Source organism: Dendrobates tinctorius, unplaced genomic scaffold (assembly GCF_039654945.1).
Source record: "Dendrobates tinctorius isolate UK_male_01 unplaced genomic scaffold, ASM3965494v1 ptg000093l, whole genome shotgun sequence".
In the NCBI taxonomy this organism is placed as follows: Eukaryota; Metazoa; Chordata; class Amphibia; order Anura; family Dendrobatidae; genus Dendrobates; species Dendrobates tinctorius.
In genome coordinates, this window is record NW_027361761.1 from 15,302,266 (window position 1) to 15,319,375 (window position 17,110).

General features: G+C 46.9%; 1 protein-coding gene across 1 annotated transcript in view; it reads left to right on the forward strand.

Moving 5' to 3' along the window:
* Positions 1-17,110, forward strand: part of LOC141098572 (cytochrome P450 2C5-like) — a 150,970-nt gene that overhangs the window by 24,091 nt on the left and 109,769 nt on the right. The window contains exons 3-5 of the mRNA XM_073586478.1: positions 1,032-1,194; positions 3,999-4,148; positions 4,395-4,555. Of these exons, the coding sequence (XP_073442579.1) occupies positions 1,032-1,194; positions 3,999-4,148; positions 4,395-4,555 (474 nt within the window). The remainder of the gene's footprint in view (positions 1-1,031; positions 1,195-3,998; positions 4,149-4,394; positions 4,556-17,110) is intronic.

Below are 17,110 nucleotides of genomic sequence, written 5' to 3' on the forward strand. Positions count from 1 at the left end.
AGCTCCCGACTAACAGTTTTCATGGAATCTGGGTTCTGTAGGTGTTCATTGAGCTCAGCAGTGATTTTTGGAGCCGTGGTCTTACGATCCTCTCTCACAATTCACTTTAGAGTCCGACGGTCTCTCTCAGTCAACTTCGATTTTCGGCCGGACCTGTGCTTTGCTGCAGACGTTTTTCCTTCTCTTTCAAACGCAGTCATTACTTTGGAGACAGTACATCTTGACACGCCAAGCATTCGGGCACTTTCTGTTACACTAGCGCCTGCCATACGAGCACCAACAATTTGGCCTCTTTGAAAATCCGAGAGGTCTGCCATTGGTATCAGGTTCTTACAATTCTGCAAAACAAACAGTTAATTTACATACACATATCACATAACACAAATAATCAACTACAAAACATTACCATATGTCACGGTTTGCATGTTTATAACATGTTCGAAGATTATGATGCCAAAACGTTAGGTGTTTCCATTATTTTGTCCAACCCCTGTAGAAACACCTAGGCTGGAAAAAAAGTTAGGAGACTTTTAAATTTGCAAAATTCATGTTATATTTTCAAAGCATTAAATTCATTGTCTATTATTTTATCAAAATTGCCTACGAGGAACAAATGGTATTTAATAACCCCCCGAGAGTCTCTACTTGCTTCCTGCCATGATGATGACCTCACTGGAGGGGACAGTAGTTGGCTGTAGTGGTCAAGTGTGCATGAATAATACACAGGAAGTAACCAGAGACCGAAGACCACCACCAGCATGGCAGTGCTGAATCCAAGAGAGTGAGAAAGGGGACTAGGGGTTAGTTTCTTATTTTATATAATTTTTTTCCTTGCGGCCCATTTTTTTTTTAAATATCAGAAAACACCTTTTAGGAAATAGATATTAGGGCATTAGATTTTCTGTCAGCACTGAAGAGAACAGATTTCGACATGTAGACTAGCTGCAGCAAAAATGCATTCAATGGAGGCTTTTCGTGATAAGCTGTAAAATCATTTTAATATATATTCTTATTATCTTATGTTTACCCAGATGTCAAAGAAATACGGACCAATATTCACAGTCTATCTAGGTGCCCAGAGGCTGGTTATACTGTGTGGTTATGACACGGTGAAAGATGCTCTCATCAACCACGCCGAGGAATTTGCCGGCAGGCCGTGTACGGCAATGGGTTCCAAAATATCAAACGAGCATGGTAAGTAATAAACAAGATTGAAATGATATCTGATTCCGAACACTCAGTGTTATATAAGTGAAAAAAAACAGACTTAAGGCCATAAAGTTCAACCTTTCTCCGCCAGTTTTACATTCTCTTTCGCTAGATTTTTTTTGGCACCTACAATGCCATTAGATTTGAGCAAAGCATCCAGCTCTCCAATAATTGCTGTTATACTTTTGGCCATTGCTACCTCTTGTGGTCAGCATTTCACAGTCTGACTACTCTAAATGTAAAGAAAGCTTTCCTATATGTCTTTCCTTCACATATAATGAATGTCATTAGTAAGGTCTTTAGAAGGAATATGTCATGTGCTATCTTTAGTACTGAGCACAAATGTACTATACATATAAATGAGGTCTCCTCTAAAGCATCTTGTTTTCTAAGTAACTTAATTTAAAATATCCTATTACAACATTTTATATGGGGTTCTGTTGGACTTTGATATTGATTACCGATCATTGGGAGTCCGACTCCTGATCCATGGCAGCCAGCTCAGCTCCTATTAAGGTGAATAGAAGTGGAGTTACAATACCTGAGAGCAGCTATTAAATTGTGTACAGAGCTGTGCTTTTCCAATTCTGTTTTTCCTTTTACATTCAGCTGACGTTGAAACTGCAAGTAAGGGGGTTCCGGGTGTCAGACCCCATCTATCTTATATGGATGACCAATCATATGTCATCAGTATCTAAGCCATGTCATACATTCCTCAACATTGAAATTACAACACCTAAGAGAAAAATGGTTGTGGAATAATGGAACTCGAAGAATTGATAGATATAGTAATAATCTGCAAATGATGGAATAATGGTAGCAGAAATTTTCGAAACCTCTCGATTTATTCTGTATCAGATATAAGTGTCATGCACATAAATAAATACACTTTTCCACCTTGGCTGCTATCAATGAGGTTACTAGTGATTGTTTGAAGAATGTTCTGCCTCGCTAAATTTGCTTGAGCATGGAAATCATAAGGATCCGCTGCTAGCAGTTCCCATTGTAATTTCTGACCAATGACGTTCCAGATGTGTTTGATGGGAGATGAGTCCGGAGAGGTGCTAAAGGCCATAGTAGCAGGTTTAGGTCACACAAAGTTGCTCACACTAACACAAGCAACATGTTTTCTAGTGTTGTTGTGTTTAAAAGCTGATCCTGGGACACTTTGTAGAAATGGTCTCATCATAGTTCCACAACCAAACCAATGCAACACCAAACTAGTAATGTACTGGCAATGAAGACTTGAGGGTTTCACCTTTTATACCACCCCACCTCAAAATCCTGGAAATAGGATGGGTATAATGTTCTCTCATGAAGACCTCTCTATTGCTTTGCAAACGTGGTCTTCAAACATAGACTGGAGTGAAGATCTGTCCTCTTCAGTGTTGAGTTCCATTTGTCTTGGACGTAATTATAGCCACAGTTTTATCTGAAGTGTAAACCATATAGGCAGTGCCATAAAGAGGTCTTCATGAAGAAACATCACACTGGTTTAAGGTGTGGGGTGGCATAATTTACGGTAGAGGAGCCACTCTACTTGATTTCAGGTACACTAAAAGCTCGGCGTTGCATTGACATTACTTGTGGAACCAGTGTTTCGGACATTTTTCTAAAGTATCCCACGATTTGTTTTTTAGTACCACTAAATTTTTATTGTTAGAAATAAAATGAAAGGTGAGAAGTGTTATGTAAATGGAACGGAGTGAGGACAAGAGGAATGTAATAATTCAAGGTGCAAAGAACAAAATCAATATGTTTACAAAGGATCAGAGATAGAGAAGTAACAAGTAATGCACCTTACAAAACAGAAAATTGAAAATCGGCACAGACCGCAGGTAGTGGGGAGCTATTGAATTATTTTACTGAAGATTGTGGAAATATAATGATCCACCATATCTGAAAGTCGTTGAGTGAATTTTTCCTAATGGCAAATATCAATCATGTCAAAAGAATAATGTAATTAAGTTTTATTAATAACTTTCGTTACGTTTAGGTTTAGGCAACGCAACTTCCATTTAGAGGTTCTTAGCATGTTAGCAATCAGGAAAACCTGAAAGGCTCTGTATCTACACCTAATCAGGAATTGTTTTTTTGTTAGTGAAAAAAAAGCCAACAATTTTAGAAATATGATAAGATTCACCTTGCCAAAATGAAGCCCGTACAAAACAATCTCAAAGATATACAAGATGAATTCTGTACTCAGAACATTCATTATACAACCATTAATAACCGCATTGAATGAAGCCAAGGATGTAAGTGTGTGTTTTTCTGTGCGTGATGCTCATACTGGAAAATGACATTTTTCTAAAAATCTCAATTTATTTTCTACATTTTTGCATTTGCATATAATTATAATGGCTATTGATCCTGTGATTTCCATAAGTCCATGACTTTTCATTCTTGATTTTGCAATTTGAAAGAATGCTGAGGAGTAGAATACCATCACATATTTCAAAATGTGTCTATGGGATGATCAGCCGGTCACACCAGGTTCTTCTTCCTTTGTAGCAGCTAAGAAACAGATGGTACTAGCAAAAGTGTGACCAGCCAGATATCTCTTGTACAGCATCCAATAAGATGAGTGATGTACAGAGAACTTCTATTTGTGATGTATAGATAGGGGTTGACATCATAAAACTGTCAAAAATGCATATGCATAGAGCTTCTGAGCCACATACTGCTGTATACAAAACTCCTGAAGGCTGGAGAACTGGCTTGGGCTTATCACATAGCATCAATTTTTAGCAGTTATTATAACAGCAGTGACCTGTCCTCTATCCATGCAGGTATCCTCTTCTCCAATGGAGAGAACTGGAAAGTGATGAGAAGATTCACGCTGTCCACATTGCGAGACTATGGAATGGGGAGAAAGGACATAGAAAACAAGATCACCGAAGAGTGTGACTGCTTATTACAGATATTCAGATCTTATGGAGGTAATTCAGTTCATAAAATGTCTTCATGTGTCTGCACAGAAGCCAGATAGTCAAAACGGAAGGGTGATTTTTCTTTTTTTTATCAAGAGTGTTTGCAAAGTTCCTTAATTTTTATTTTAGATGGATGGAGTAATAAAAACCTTAATTGGAGCAATTCCATATACCGGTAATGACATACAAAATAGCAAATAAATGAGTTTTATTTTCATTGCTTGAACTAAAAACTTCCCCACGTTGTATTTTCAGGGAAACCATTCAATAACCAAACCATCATAAATGCTGCTGTGGCCAACATAATCGTGTCCATCCTTCTGGGTCATAGATATGAATATGATGATCCTACAATCCTAAAACTCATGAATCTAGTTAATGAAAATGTCACGATCATGGAAAGTAGGATGGTTCGGGTATGTATACTTTTATCACTATGCCAGAAGAATTGGGATATTGACAGTGGTGTAACTAGAGTCGTGTGGCCGTGGTGCAAAATTTGGACTTAGGACCCCATCAGTATGTTGGTCAGATGTATAAGCCACTGTAATAATGTCCTACGTCCTGGCTCCTATCCTGTAATAATTTGCCCCATTGTGTAACAATGTGCCCTGAACTGACGCTCTTCTCCAACACATTGACAATAAAGAAAAATATCCATTTTTCTTACCTGTCCTCACTCATGAGTATGAGTAGCGTGCTTTTCCTGCTTCATATTTGCCATACTGTAGCGGTGTAATGTGGATGGGCGTTGCATGGTAGTGATGTCGCCTACAACAAGTACGCTGACATCAAGTGCCAGCTATTAATTGACTAGTGGCTTGTAAAGCTATTGCAGCTCCCTGCCTGTCCCCCATCACTATAGTTGTGTTCTCTGTGACAGCTACTGTTGCACCCTTGGATATCGGTAAAAAAAAAAGCAGAAGCAATTTGGCAGTCACTAGGAATATGCTAAAGCATAGAGGCCCAGATTAATAATTTGCAATCATCATCCCCCACAAAAAAAATATGTATATTAGATATGTAGTTTAACAGTAGGCATGGATAGGGAAATACCTGAACATTGCTGTAAACCAGTGGTCACACGCATCCCTGTTTGAAAATCTAAGGCCATGTTCACACAGTCAATATTTGGTCAGTATTTTGCATAGTATTTGTAAGCCAAAATCAGTCTAAGTAAACCTCCACCGAGATGTATAAAATAAATCTTCAATGCTCAAAAGAAAGTTCCCAAAAATTACATTGGTAGCCAAATTAAAGTTATGTTTATAGAACTTAAAGGGGTTGTCCACTACTAGGACAAGTCAGTCTTGATCAAAATGTTTGGCCTAATTAATAAAATAATAAAGCTCAAACTCGCCTCCCGTGCCAGCGCTGTTCCGGCGGTGTCGGTACTCGCTCTTCCCGGAGCTCTCATGTAGTGTTGTGTCTTGTGACGTAGCTGCAGCCCGGACTTCACTATCATGTTTGATTTGTCCGAAGGTGGGGCCAGTGACTACAGCGCTGATTGGAAGCCGGTGTCAAGTGTCACAACAACAGCATGGGAGCCCTGAGAGAACTAGTGCCGCGACCGCGGGAACGGCACCAGCATGAAGGGGAGAATAAGCTTTACTATTTTATTGGGGCTAAGCAACGGGTATTAGAAGAAGTAACACAAGTAGTGGACAGCATCTTTTTCTTATTAACTTAGAGATTTTTGCCATTCCAAGACCATACACAGCTTAGCTGAAAGGTTTTTTTAAAAAATATGTTAAAAAGTTTTAAAGGTGATTCTTATAAGAGATGAAATTTGCTTAAACTGGAGAATTCAGTCAATTTGGTTCAATTCACATATATTGTTCAAACAAATCCTCCTGACATTTTTTACAAAGCATAAAATTAAAGAGCAAGAGAAGGCTCATATGACCTCGCGTGTGGCCCTTCAAGTTTCCTCATGATGCTTGAAGCTGACAAACCGTTACCATCCATTTACCCGCCTCTATATATGTTGAGATCATTTCGACAGTACTAAGGGTATTTGCTCATGGCTAGGGATGAGCTTTCCGATATTGAAATATCGGAAATCGGCCCGATATTTGCGATATCGGAATTCCGATTTCCGATTCCGATATTTTTTTCACATCGGAAATCGGAAATCCCATAATCCTTCAGCCTCTGAGCGCTCCGTGGAGCCAATCAGGAGCTGAAGAATTGCTGACAACATTGTGTAACTCCCCTAAGCTTGGTAGGAGGCGTCCAAACTTGCTAGCTAGAGGCTGCGCTGCGATTGGCTGGCTGGATGGTGTGATCAGGCAGTATAAAAGGCTGCGCCTGCCATTTTAGCCTCACTCTACTGTGAAAGCAGATAGGGATAGGTTGCTGTTGGAGATAGGGAGAGATCTCGGAATAGCGATAGAAATTGTTTTTCAGTGACTGTAGCAGCCCCTGTGTGTTACAGAAGTAGTCTTTTTCCTCACTGACCCCGCTCAGTTTCATTTTTTGTGCTGTGCAGGCTCTCAGTGAGGTGCTTAGTGAGACAGTGCAGCGCACATTCACTGCAGCTGCTGCAGCTCCTCTTGCTGCAGCACTGTGTGGTGTGTGTCTCACTGCCTTTTCTTTTCATCCCTTAAATCCCCTTCCCCTACTTTTTCCTAAAAGTTAAACACTATATAGGGATTGTGCTGTGAGGGACCCAAACAACCTCTGGCTGGTGCCACACAGCACCTGGCCCAGTCCAGGAGAATCCTTTTTTTTTTTTGGTATCACAGCAGTGTCATTTACTGCGCTGTGACATCCGACCGTAACGTGTACACCAATACCACAAACACACGTTACTCTTTGTGTAGGCCACACTAGATTCAAATAAAGTGTAGCAGACACACCATCATCATACAGTGCCATTAGTGTTTCTTATACCTGTTTGTACTCCAACAGGAATAAGCACACTAATTCCTAATAATTATTTTCCTCTTCGCCACGACAGCACCCACTGAGAGAGGGGATCCGCCCCCGGAACAGGAAACCTACAGAGAGATAAATGGGGCGGTCCCCCTCGCTCCCTCAGTTTTGGTTTCCTGTTCCTGGAAAGGAACCCGCAGAAGAGGATGCCTGGTCTGGTAGCCGCCTGCGTGCAGAATATGAGCAGCAGGGGCCCCAGGACCGGAGGCAGCGTCAGGCGGAGAGGTGTATTTCCCCCCCCCAGAGCTGGTGTAATGCAGGTGAGGCTGGAGGCGAAAGTGGTGCCAAAGCTCACTGGGGTTATGGCTATACTCCCCCCCCCCAAGGGGGTGGACGCATTACGAACGCCATCGGGCGTACTGAGGCCGGCGCTCCCCCCCCCAGAGTGGCAGAAGGGCTTGTGCGGTATGTGCTGAGCGGCGCTGCTGGGAGTCATACCTGGGCAGGAGAAGGACCCCGTGCGTGGAGAGGGGGCGCAGACGCGCGATGTCGCCGGCCGCATCACTATTTGCGGTGACCCAGCGCTCCAGGAGAGGCAACCCGGAAGTGGAGGAGGACTTCCGGGATCAGGCTGAAGGCAGAGACCGCGGGACAACGCCCGCGCATGCGCAGTAGGGGGAGAAAAAGAAAAAAAAAAAAAAATGGTGGACAAAAAAAAAAAAAAGAGGAGGAGCAGCTATAGCAAAGGCTTTAAAAGGAAGCCACAGACACAGCGCCAGTGCGCAGTCATGTCGTCCTTAGATGACTCAGCTTCGCTCCCATTAGGTCAGCCAGTGGTATCCCCACTTGGTAGTAGACAGAGCAGTGCTACGAGGAGAACCAATAGCACCAGAAGAAGTGGCAGCTCTAGGAAGGATTCCATTGGGCCTTCCAGGCAAGATGAGCCGTTAGAGAAGAAACGTAAGGAAAAGAAGTCGTCCCATGCCTCGCCTCAGCCTGGGTCCCGGACACCGCAGCCGGTAGTTGCTGACGAAATTCACGGGTGAGTGTTTTTTGGTCAGGTTAGATAATTGATAGCCTTCTCTTTCTGGTCCATACCCCCTTTAGGATAAAAGAACAGAGAAGGCGAAACATAGAGAGTGTGCCTTATGTTCGCAGCCCCTCCCGGATGGCCACCCAAAGAGATTATGCCAATCATGTGTTGAGGAGGCCTTGCAGGAGGAATCCTCACGAAAGAAGGAGGATATCCGGGCAATGATAAGAGAGGAACTACGGGCCTTAGGCGGTTCCAGTAGTCTAGGGGGTCACTCCTCCATGAGAGAAATACGTTCACCTAAAGGAGGAGTCTCGCTGGCGTCCAGGTCGCCGTCAGATACCGGAGAACTAGATTCCGATAAGTCCCAGGAATACCTTTCCTCAGAGGACGAGGATCAGACGTGTTTCCCCACGGACAGTGTCAGTAATCTTGTGAAGTCTGTCCGAAATACCATGGGGTTGCCGGAGAGTAAGGACCCCAAGACCCCTCAGGACATTATGTTTGCGGGTATTTCTCGTAAAAAGATCCGAGCATTCCCAGTGGTCCCAGCTATAAAAGACCTAGTTAAGAGGGAATGGGAGAAACAAGGTCAAAGGACCTTCCTCCCCTTAACGTCAAAGCGTAAGTATCCCTTTGACGATGAGGAGTTAACGGCCTGGTCGAGAGCCCCCAAGGTGGATGCGGCAGTGGCCTCTACCTCCCGTAGATCCTCCTTGCCGGTGGAGGATTCGGGAACTTTGGCTGATTCTTCGGATCGTAAGACCGATACATTCCTCAAAAGATCTTGGGAAGCTTGTACGGCAGCCTTTAAGCCCGCAATAGCAGCCACATGTACGGCAAGATCTATGTTGGTGTGGCTGAACGACTTGGAGGACAATATTAAAAATGGAGCAGCTAGGAGTAGGCTTCTTTCCTCTATGCCCCTCATTAAAGGAGCAGCGGCTTTCCTCTCCGACTCCTCCGCGGATTCTCTCCGGTTGTCGGCTAGAGCGGCAGGACTGACCAATGCTGGCAGGCGGGCCTTATGGTTGAAGGGGTGGAAAGGAGACACACAAACAAAAACTAGATTGTGTGCTATACCCTGCCAGGGTAAGTACCTGTTTGGTACAGAGCTGGATGAGATTTTGACAAAAGCGGGGGAGAGGAAAAAGGGGTTCCCTAACCCGTATGTTCCGTTCAACAGGAGGGCCTACAGGAAGCCGCCGTTCGGTAAAAAGAAAGACTTTAGACCCCAGGACCGCTGGGGAAATAAGGACCCCAAGCAAAGAGGCAACCTATTCGGGAAACGTCCCTTCAGAGGAGACAGATCCCGATAAAACCGTTATACCGGTAGGTGGCAGGCTATTAAGATTCAGCCGCCAATGGATGAAGGTGACATCAAACCCGTGGGCCCTAAGTATTGTATCATCAGGCCTAAAATTAGAATTCATTCGGTATCCACCAAACTCCTTCTTATTGACTTCTATGAAGTCCCGATCTCAGCAGGAAGCACTGGAGATGGAGATTGCGGTACTGCTAACTAAACAGGTTCTAGTGGAGGTCCCAGACGACGAAACAGGGATGGGCTTTTATTCTCCTCTATTCTTAGTCCCAAAACCAGATGGCTCTTACAGGACTATAATAAATTTAAAGAAACTTAATACCTTCCTAAGACTGAGGTCGTTTAAAATGGAGTCGATTAAATCTGCAATAAAGCTTTTGTTTCCCAGGTGTTATATGGCGGTCTTGGACCTAAAGGACGCCTACTACCATCTCCCCATATATCGAGGGCACCAAAGGTTCCTGCGGGTAGCAGTCTGGTTCAGAGGTCGGATTCAGCATTTCCAGTTTGCGGCAATGCCTTTCGGGCTATCCATGGCTCCTCGGGTATTTACCAAATTAATGCTGGAAGTAATGTCATATGTAAGGCTGAATGACACCCTAGTTGTCCCTTACTTAGACGACCTACTCATAGTGGGGAATTCTGTTTCACAGTGTGAAGCAAGAATAGCTAGGATTATCTCATCCCTACAAACACTGGGTTGGCTAATTAACTGGGAGAAATCCAGACTAGAGCCAATGACCTGTCAAAGGTTTTTGGGCCTGCAAGTAGACTCCGTAACTGAGGAGTGCTTTCTGCCAAACGCCAAAGTAATGGCCATAATCGACAAAGTACAGAATGCTACAGGAAGACCCGTAATATCATTGAGACAGGGCATGTCCTTGCTGGGGTCACTAATATCATGCATTCCAGCGGTGCAATGGGCTCAGTTCCACTCTAGAGGACTACAGTGGGCTATTCTGCAGGAGATAGATAGACTACAGGGGCGGCTGGAAGGGAAGATATCCCTATCGCCCGAGGTGGTTGAATCCCTAAAATGGTGGTTAATTCCTTCCAATCTATCGAAGGGAGTACAGTGGTGGGTGACTCCCTCCAAGATACTCACCACGGATGCCAGCCCCTTAGGTTGGGGAGCCCACCTAGAGGAGCACATGGTACAAGGCTGGTGGCGGGAGAATGAAATAGAGGTCTCCTCTAATGTTAAGGAGCTAACAGCGATTTTTTATGCGATATCTCACTTCCTCCCGCAGTTAAGAGGCGCCCGCGTAAGGATCCAGACAGACAATACCACCGCAGTGGCCTATATAAACCGGCAAGGAGGCACGCGGTCAATGCCACTGATGTCTATCGCGGGAAAGATTCTGGAGATGGCCGAGGTCCATCTTCTCTCCTTGTCAGCGCTCCATATAAGAGGAGTGGACAACTCCCGAGCAGACTATCTCAGTCGCCAGGCCCTATACCAGGGAGAGTGGGTCCTCAGCAGAGACGTCTTCGAAATGATAGCGTCAGAATGGGGCAGACCGGAGATAGACCTATTCGCAACCAGAGCCAACAGGCGCGTAAAAAGGTTTGCTTCTCTCTACAGGTCGGACAACCCAGATATTCTAGATGCCCTCCAAGCACCCTGGGCATTCCAACTAGCCTATGCCTTTCCTCCGATGGTGCTACTACCAATAGTAGTCAGGAAAATAAGACAGGAGAGGGCGAGGGTCATCTTGATAGCCCCGTTTTGGCCAAAAAGACCGTGGTTTTCATGGCTGAGAGCCATGTCGGTAACCGACCCGTGGATCCTGCCGCTGCACCAGAATCTTCTCTCGCAGGGACCCTGCTACCATCCACAGGCCAAAGCCCTGCACCTAGCGGCCTGGAATTTGAAAGGGAGCTACTGAGGCAGAAGGGTTTCTCAAGGAACCTAATCAATACCCTGCTACAAAGCAGGAAGGAGTCCACGACAAAAATATATGCTAAGGTGTGGAGGAAGTTCCTCTGCCTTTCACCCAACAAAACTAGCTGGTGAAGTACCCATTACGGCCATTCTAGAGTTTCTACAAAGAGGCCGAGAACTTAGACTCTCAGTAAGCACTCTTAAGGTCCACGTGTCAGCCCTAGGAGCCCTATTTAACTATAACGTGGCAGCAAATAGATGGGTGACTCGGTTTATCTCGGCCTGTCAACGAGCAGAACCGGTGCATGTGCCTCGACTTCCAGCGTGGAACCTTACTCTGGTTTTGGATGCCTTCACTCAGGCACCATTTGAGCCCATAAGCTCAGCATCAGTAAAGTGCCTCTCATTGAAAACGGCTATGCTGGTGGCCTTAGTATCGGCCAGGAGAGTGAGTGATCTTCATGCTCTGTCAGTAGACCCACCGTTCCTGTTAACAACATGAGACAGTCTCATTTTAAAGACGGACCCGTCCTACCTGCCCAAACGGGCAACTAAATTTCATAGGTCTCAAGAGATATGCCTACCTTCATTCTATGAGAACCCGTCAACACAGGACGAGGAGAAATATCACACCTTAGATGTGAAAAGAGCTGTGCTAGCCTACCTTGATAGGACCATTCCCTGGAAGCAGAGTAGGTCTCTTTTTGTCTCATTCCAGGGCAGCAGGAAGGGGTCTGCAGTTACATCAGGCACGATATCCAGATGGATTAGAGATGCGATCACAATGGCGTATCTGACAAAAGGAGAAGACCCTCCACTGGGGATTAAGGCGCACTCTACTAGAGCCATATCATCCTCCTGGGCCGAGAGGGCGAACGTCCCAATTGAACAAATATGTAAGGCTGCAACCTGGTCTTCTCCATCTACCTTTTATAGTCACTATAGACTAGATTTGTCCTCTACCAAGGATCTAACTTTTGGTAGATCAGTCCTTAACACGGTGTGCCCGCCCAAGTGATTATCTCTGAAAATCTCTCAGTGGGTGCTGTCGTGGCGAAGAGGAAAAACCGGATTACTTACCGGTAATACTCTTTTGTAGAGTCCACGACAGCACCCGCTCACTTCCCTCCCGTAAGAATTTTTTCACACATGGGTCTCCTTGGTGGTGGAGATTATAATTTAAGTTAGATATGTGATTAAACTTAGTAAGCTTAAAACTGCATAGGGGTAAGATATATGAATCGCCCAAGCAAAATGACTAAAACATGTATGGCGGTTCCTCCGTTGTTCTTGGTAACACAAACTGAGGGAGCGAGGGGGACCGCCCCATTTATCTCTCTGTAGGTTTCCTGTTCCGGGGGCGGATCCCCTCTCTCAGTGGGTGCTGTCGTGGACTCTACAAAAGAGTATTACCGGTAAGTAATCCGGTTTTTCTTGCCGTTCTGAATCCATTGATAGAGATGAAGAAGGGACGTCCCCGCGGCGGCCGCGGAAGAGGTGCATCAGCAGCTAGACATGGTGCACATCCAGGGTGCAAGCAGCAGGCCCAAGTCACTCAGCACCTACTTTCACCCGGCAGCATAGGCTGATAAGAGAGGATCAAGTAGAAACCGTTGTTGGTTGGATGGCAGCTGAGGAATCCACCTCAATGAGCGCAGCATCCTCCCAGGACCTCTCCACCACATCGGGTCAGGCCACTGAAGAGCAGCAGCCATCTGCTTCTTCACTGCCCACTAAATTGCCCAGACATTCAGAGGGCCAGGAGCCAACCTTAATCCTCTTCTCGGAATCTGTTGGCTTGGAATCCGTGTGCCATTCAGACAGCATTCCTGCAGCTGAAGAAGAGGTAGTGTGCACAGATGCGCAACCACTGTGTCCATCTGAGGAAGAAGTGGAGGGTGGGCCAGTGCCCACAGTAGCCAGACCCCAGTCAGCAGATGATGATGAAACTCAGCTGCCAGTTTCTGCTGACGAAAGTGTTTTGGATGACGAGGTCCTTGACCCATCATGGCATGCTGAGGGGCTGCAAGCAAGTGGGGATAGCTCAGAGGAAGAGCTTGCAGGTGTGGCGCAGCGTGGCCGTCCACATGGGAGAGGAAAAGGGGAAAATTGGTTGTCGGCTCCCTCAACTTCAGCACCCGTTAGGAGCAGGGCTCTTTTAAAGAACACAAGGGGTGCGCCCAAGAGTTGTGGTGCATGGGCCTTTTTCGACCAAGTTGCAGATAACGTTACAGTAGTCAGATGCAAGCTTTGTCGACACACTGTGCGGAGAGGGAAGAACGTCAGCAACCTTAATACCACCAATATGTTGACGCATGTCAGGAAGAGGCAACCTGTGGAGTGGCAGCATCACACCCAAGATGATTCGCCAACTGCAGCTGGTTCCCCACCTTCCACCTCTTCAGCCATAGCGGCAAGCTCTTACTCCAGCTTGCAAACAGCTGCTCCCGCTTCCTCGCCAGAATGCCAGGGTGCATCTGCAGGCAGTGTTGTATGGCGGCACACTGTCTGTACTTCGTCAGCATCAGCATCCCAATCGCTGGCATCCTCACACTCCCAATCCAGTGTGCAGCCATCTGTCACACAGGTGTGGGAGAAAAGGCGCCCGTACTCGGCAAACCACCCACGAGCACAGGGCATGAATCCTCGCATTGCCAATCTGCTTGCAGTGGAAATGCTACCATTCTGGCTGGTGAGCAAGCCAGCCTTTATCGCTATGTTGGGGTTTGCAATCCCACAATACAGCATTCCCAGCCGCTTCTACTTCAGCAGGCAAGCCGTCCCCGCCCTGCACCAGCATGTGGAGCGTAAAATTAAGCATGCGCTACAAAATGCAGTTAGTAGCAAGGTCCACCTGACCACCGACGCGTGGACCAGTCAGCATGGCCAGGGACGCTACATTTCCATCACCGCCCATTGGGTAAATGTAGTTGAGCCTGGAACTGAAGTAGACTGTGCAAGTGCGTGGGTCTTGTCAACTCCACGGATTGCAGACCTCTCCTCTGTACAAATTGACTCCTCCTCATACTCCTCGTCAGACTCACCTGCACCCAGACGTACCACAACAACCGATTTCAGCACTGCATCGGCCAGACATCAACAGGCCATGTTGAAATTGGTTTATCTGGGTGATGTTAGCCACACCGCAACCGAGCTGTGGAACACGCTCAAGGAGCAGAGCGACATATGGCTTGCGCCACTCAACCTCCAGCCAGGTATGGTGGTGTGTGACAACGGCCGAAACCTGGTCGCGGCTCTGGGCCTAGGTGGTCTGACTAACATTCCATGCCTTGCCTGTGTCCTAAACTTGGTGGTGCAGAGTTTCCTTAGGAACTATCCTGACCTTGAGGAGCTGCTGCACAAAGTCAGAGTGCTCTCATTTGCGGCGCTCAAGCATGGCTGCATCGCACCTTTCAGCCATGCAGCGCAGATTGGGCCTGCCCGAGCACCTCATCATTGTTGACCTCCCCACCAGGTGGAATTTGACTTTGCATATGCTGCGTAGGTTGTGTGAGCAGCAACCTGCAGTTATGGAGTTGCAGCTGCAGCAGGCGCAAAGTAGGCGACACACATCTCAGCCCTCCCACTTTACAACCACAGAGTGGGCATCCATGAAGGACATATGCACCATTTTGAAGTGCTTGGAGGACTCCACTCTGATGGTGAGCACGGATGCTGCCCTACTCAGCCTGACTATTCCCCTTATATGCCTTATTGAATCATCACTTAAAGGACTAAGGGATGAGGTTTCTCTGGAGGAGGAGGAGTATGATGAGACACTTGCACCAACCAGGCAATCTTCATTGGCCCGGTTGGTACAAAGCTCTGTGGGTGCCTCACAAAGTTCCAGGCAGGACACAACAAGAGAGGAGGATGGAGAGGACTATGAGGATGAGCCAGAGGAGGAATGTACACAGCGCTCTACTAGTAGTCACCAGATAGAGCGTGGATGGGGTGATGCAGAGCAGCCAGAGCACATTCCTCCAGCTGGTGACAGCGATGCATGGCCAGTTGGCAGCCTTGAGCGCATGAGTGACTTCATGCTGCAGTGTCTGAGAAATGACCCACGCGTGGCTTGTATTCTCCACACAATTGACTACTGGGTGGCCACCCTCTTAGATCCACGTTACCAAGACAGCCTTCAAAGCCTAATTACACCGTTGAACCGGGCGCGTAAAATGCAGGAGTACCAAGATGCACTGGTTGATTCACTCATGTACTCTTTTCCACCACATAGCAGTGATGCGCATGCACTAGCAGGTACCTCAGTGCATCCTGGGCCCAGCAGAATCCATTCAGAAGCCGGTAGCAGAAGCAGTACATCTGCTACTGACAGGTTCAGTATACCCAACCTGTTGCAACGGTTTCTGAACCCGCAAACAGTTCGGGCACCATCAGCACAGACAGTGCAACGCACTAGGAGGCAACGTTACCGTGACATGGTGGCACAATACCTCTCCACCCCTGTCAGTGTGCTTCAGGATGGATCTGTCCTTCAAGTTTTGGATCTCCAAGTTGCATACATGGCCCGAGCTTAGCCAGTATGCCTTGGAGGTCCTGGCTTGTCCTGGTGCCAGTGTGATTTCTGAACGTGTCTTTAGTGCAGCTGGCAATGTACTAACAGACCAACGTGCCAGACTATCTGCTGCAAATGTGGACCGGCTTACATTCCTAAAAATGAACCAGGTCTGGATTTCTGGTGACTTTTGCTGCCCTGGGCCAGAGTAGACAGGTTACATGCATGGTTGGTAGCAGTATGCATGCTCTGTCATGTGCCTATGTTGCACACAGCGTCATCTGTTATGCCAGTGCTCTGGCCTCTACTACCAACATCTAGCACCTGGTTCTGTGACTGACTCTTTCACCTCATACTGTTTTCCATGGGCTCTAGTACCGCCAGCTAGTGCCTATTTCCGTGACTGCTGATTTCACAGCATGCCGTGTTTCTGGCCTCTAGTACCGCCAACTAGTGCCCATTTCTGTGACTGCCACTTTCACAGCATGCCGTGTTTCTGGGCTCTAGTACCGCCAGCAAGTGCCCATTTCCGTGACTGTTGATTTCACAGCATGCCGTGTTTCTGGGCTCTAGTACCACCAGCTAGTGCCCATTTCCGTGACTGACACTTTCACAGCATGCTGTGTTTCTGGGCAACAGTAACGCCAGCTGTACCTCGTTAGACCAAAGTGGAAAAAAAGGACGACAGATGCCAAACACCTATAGGCAGAAGCACAAGAGGCGGGATCCAGCCACGCCGGCTGTTTCCTGGCAGTGAAGTGCGGACACAGGTGCCTCTTCTGAGGGGTAAACCGAGTTCCAGCATCGCCAGCTGGTTCTCGGGAATGCCCAAGGGCACGGGTACCTCCTGCTCCAAACCGTGTTTCGACAACGCTCGCCGTTACACGGTTGTGTCTGCCGCACTGTTCCACGCCCCCTCCGTACATCATTCCGGCTCAGTTTGCTGTTATCCGTGGTGCCGGCAGTGTAGGAGCCCCCTACGTGGACTCCGGGACCTGGTGCTCAAGGCTGGTCTCGACAGTGCCAGTAGGCCCACCTCCTCCCCTGCTGCGACTACGGAGTAAAAAAGACTGTGTCCGGGTTGCGGGGGCAAATGTGGCTCTTGTACCTTCTGCCGAGAAGACATTACTCCGGTAGAAAACCCAAGACAGGAAGACAGATGCAGAAGACCCCAGACAGGAAGACAGATGCAGAAGACCCAAGACAGGAAGACAGATGCAGAAGACCCAAGACAGATGGAGATGTCCCCGGACTCCTGTCTTTTTGCTCTTGAACTTGCATCTTTGTGGGGTTTTTTTGGGCTTCTTGGCAGTGCTTTTGGCTTATGTCACTACTA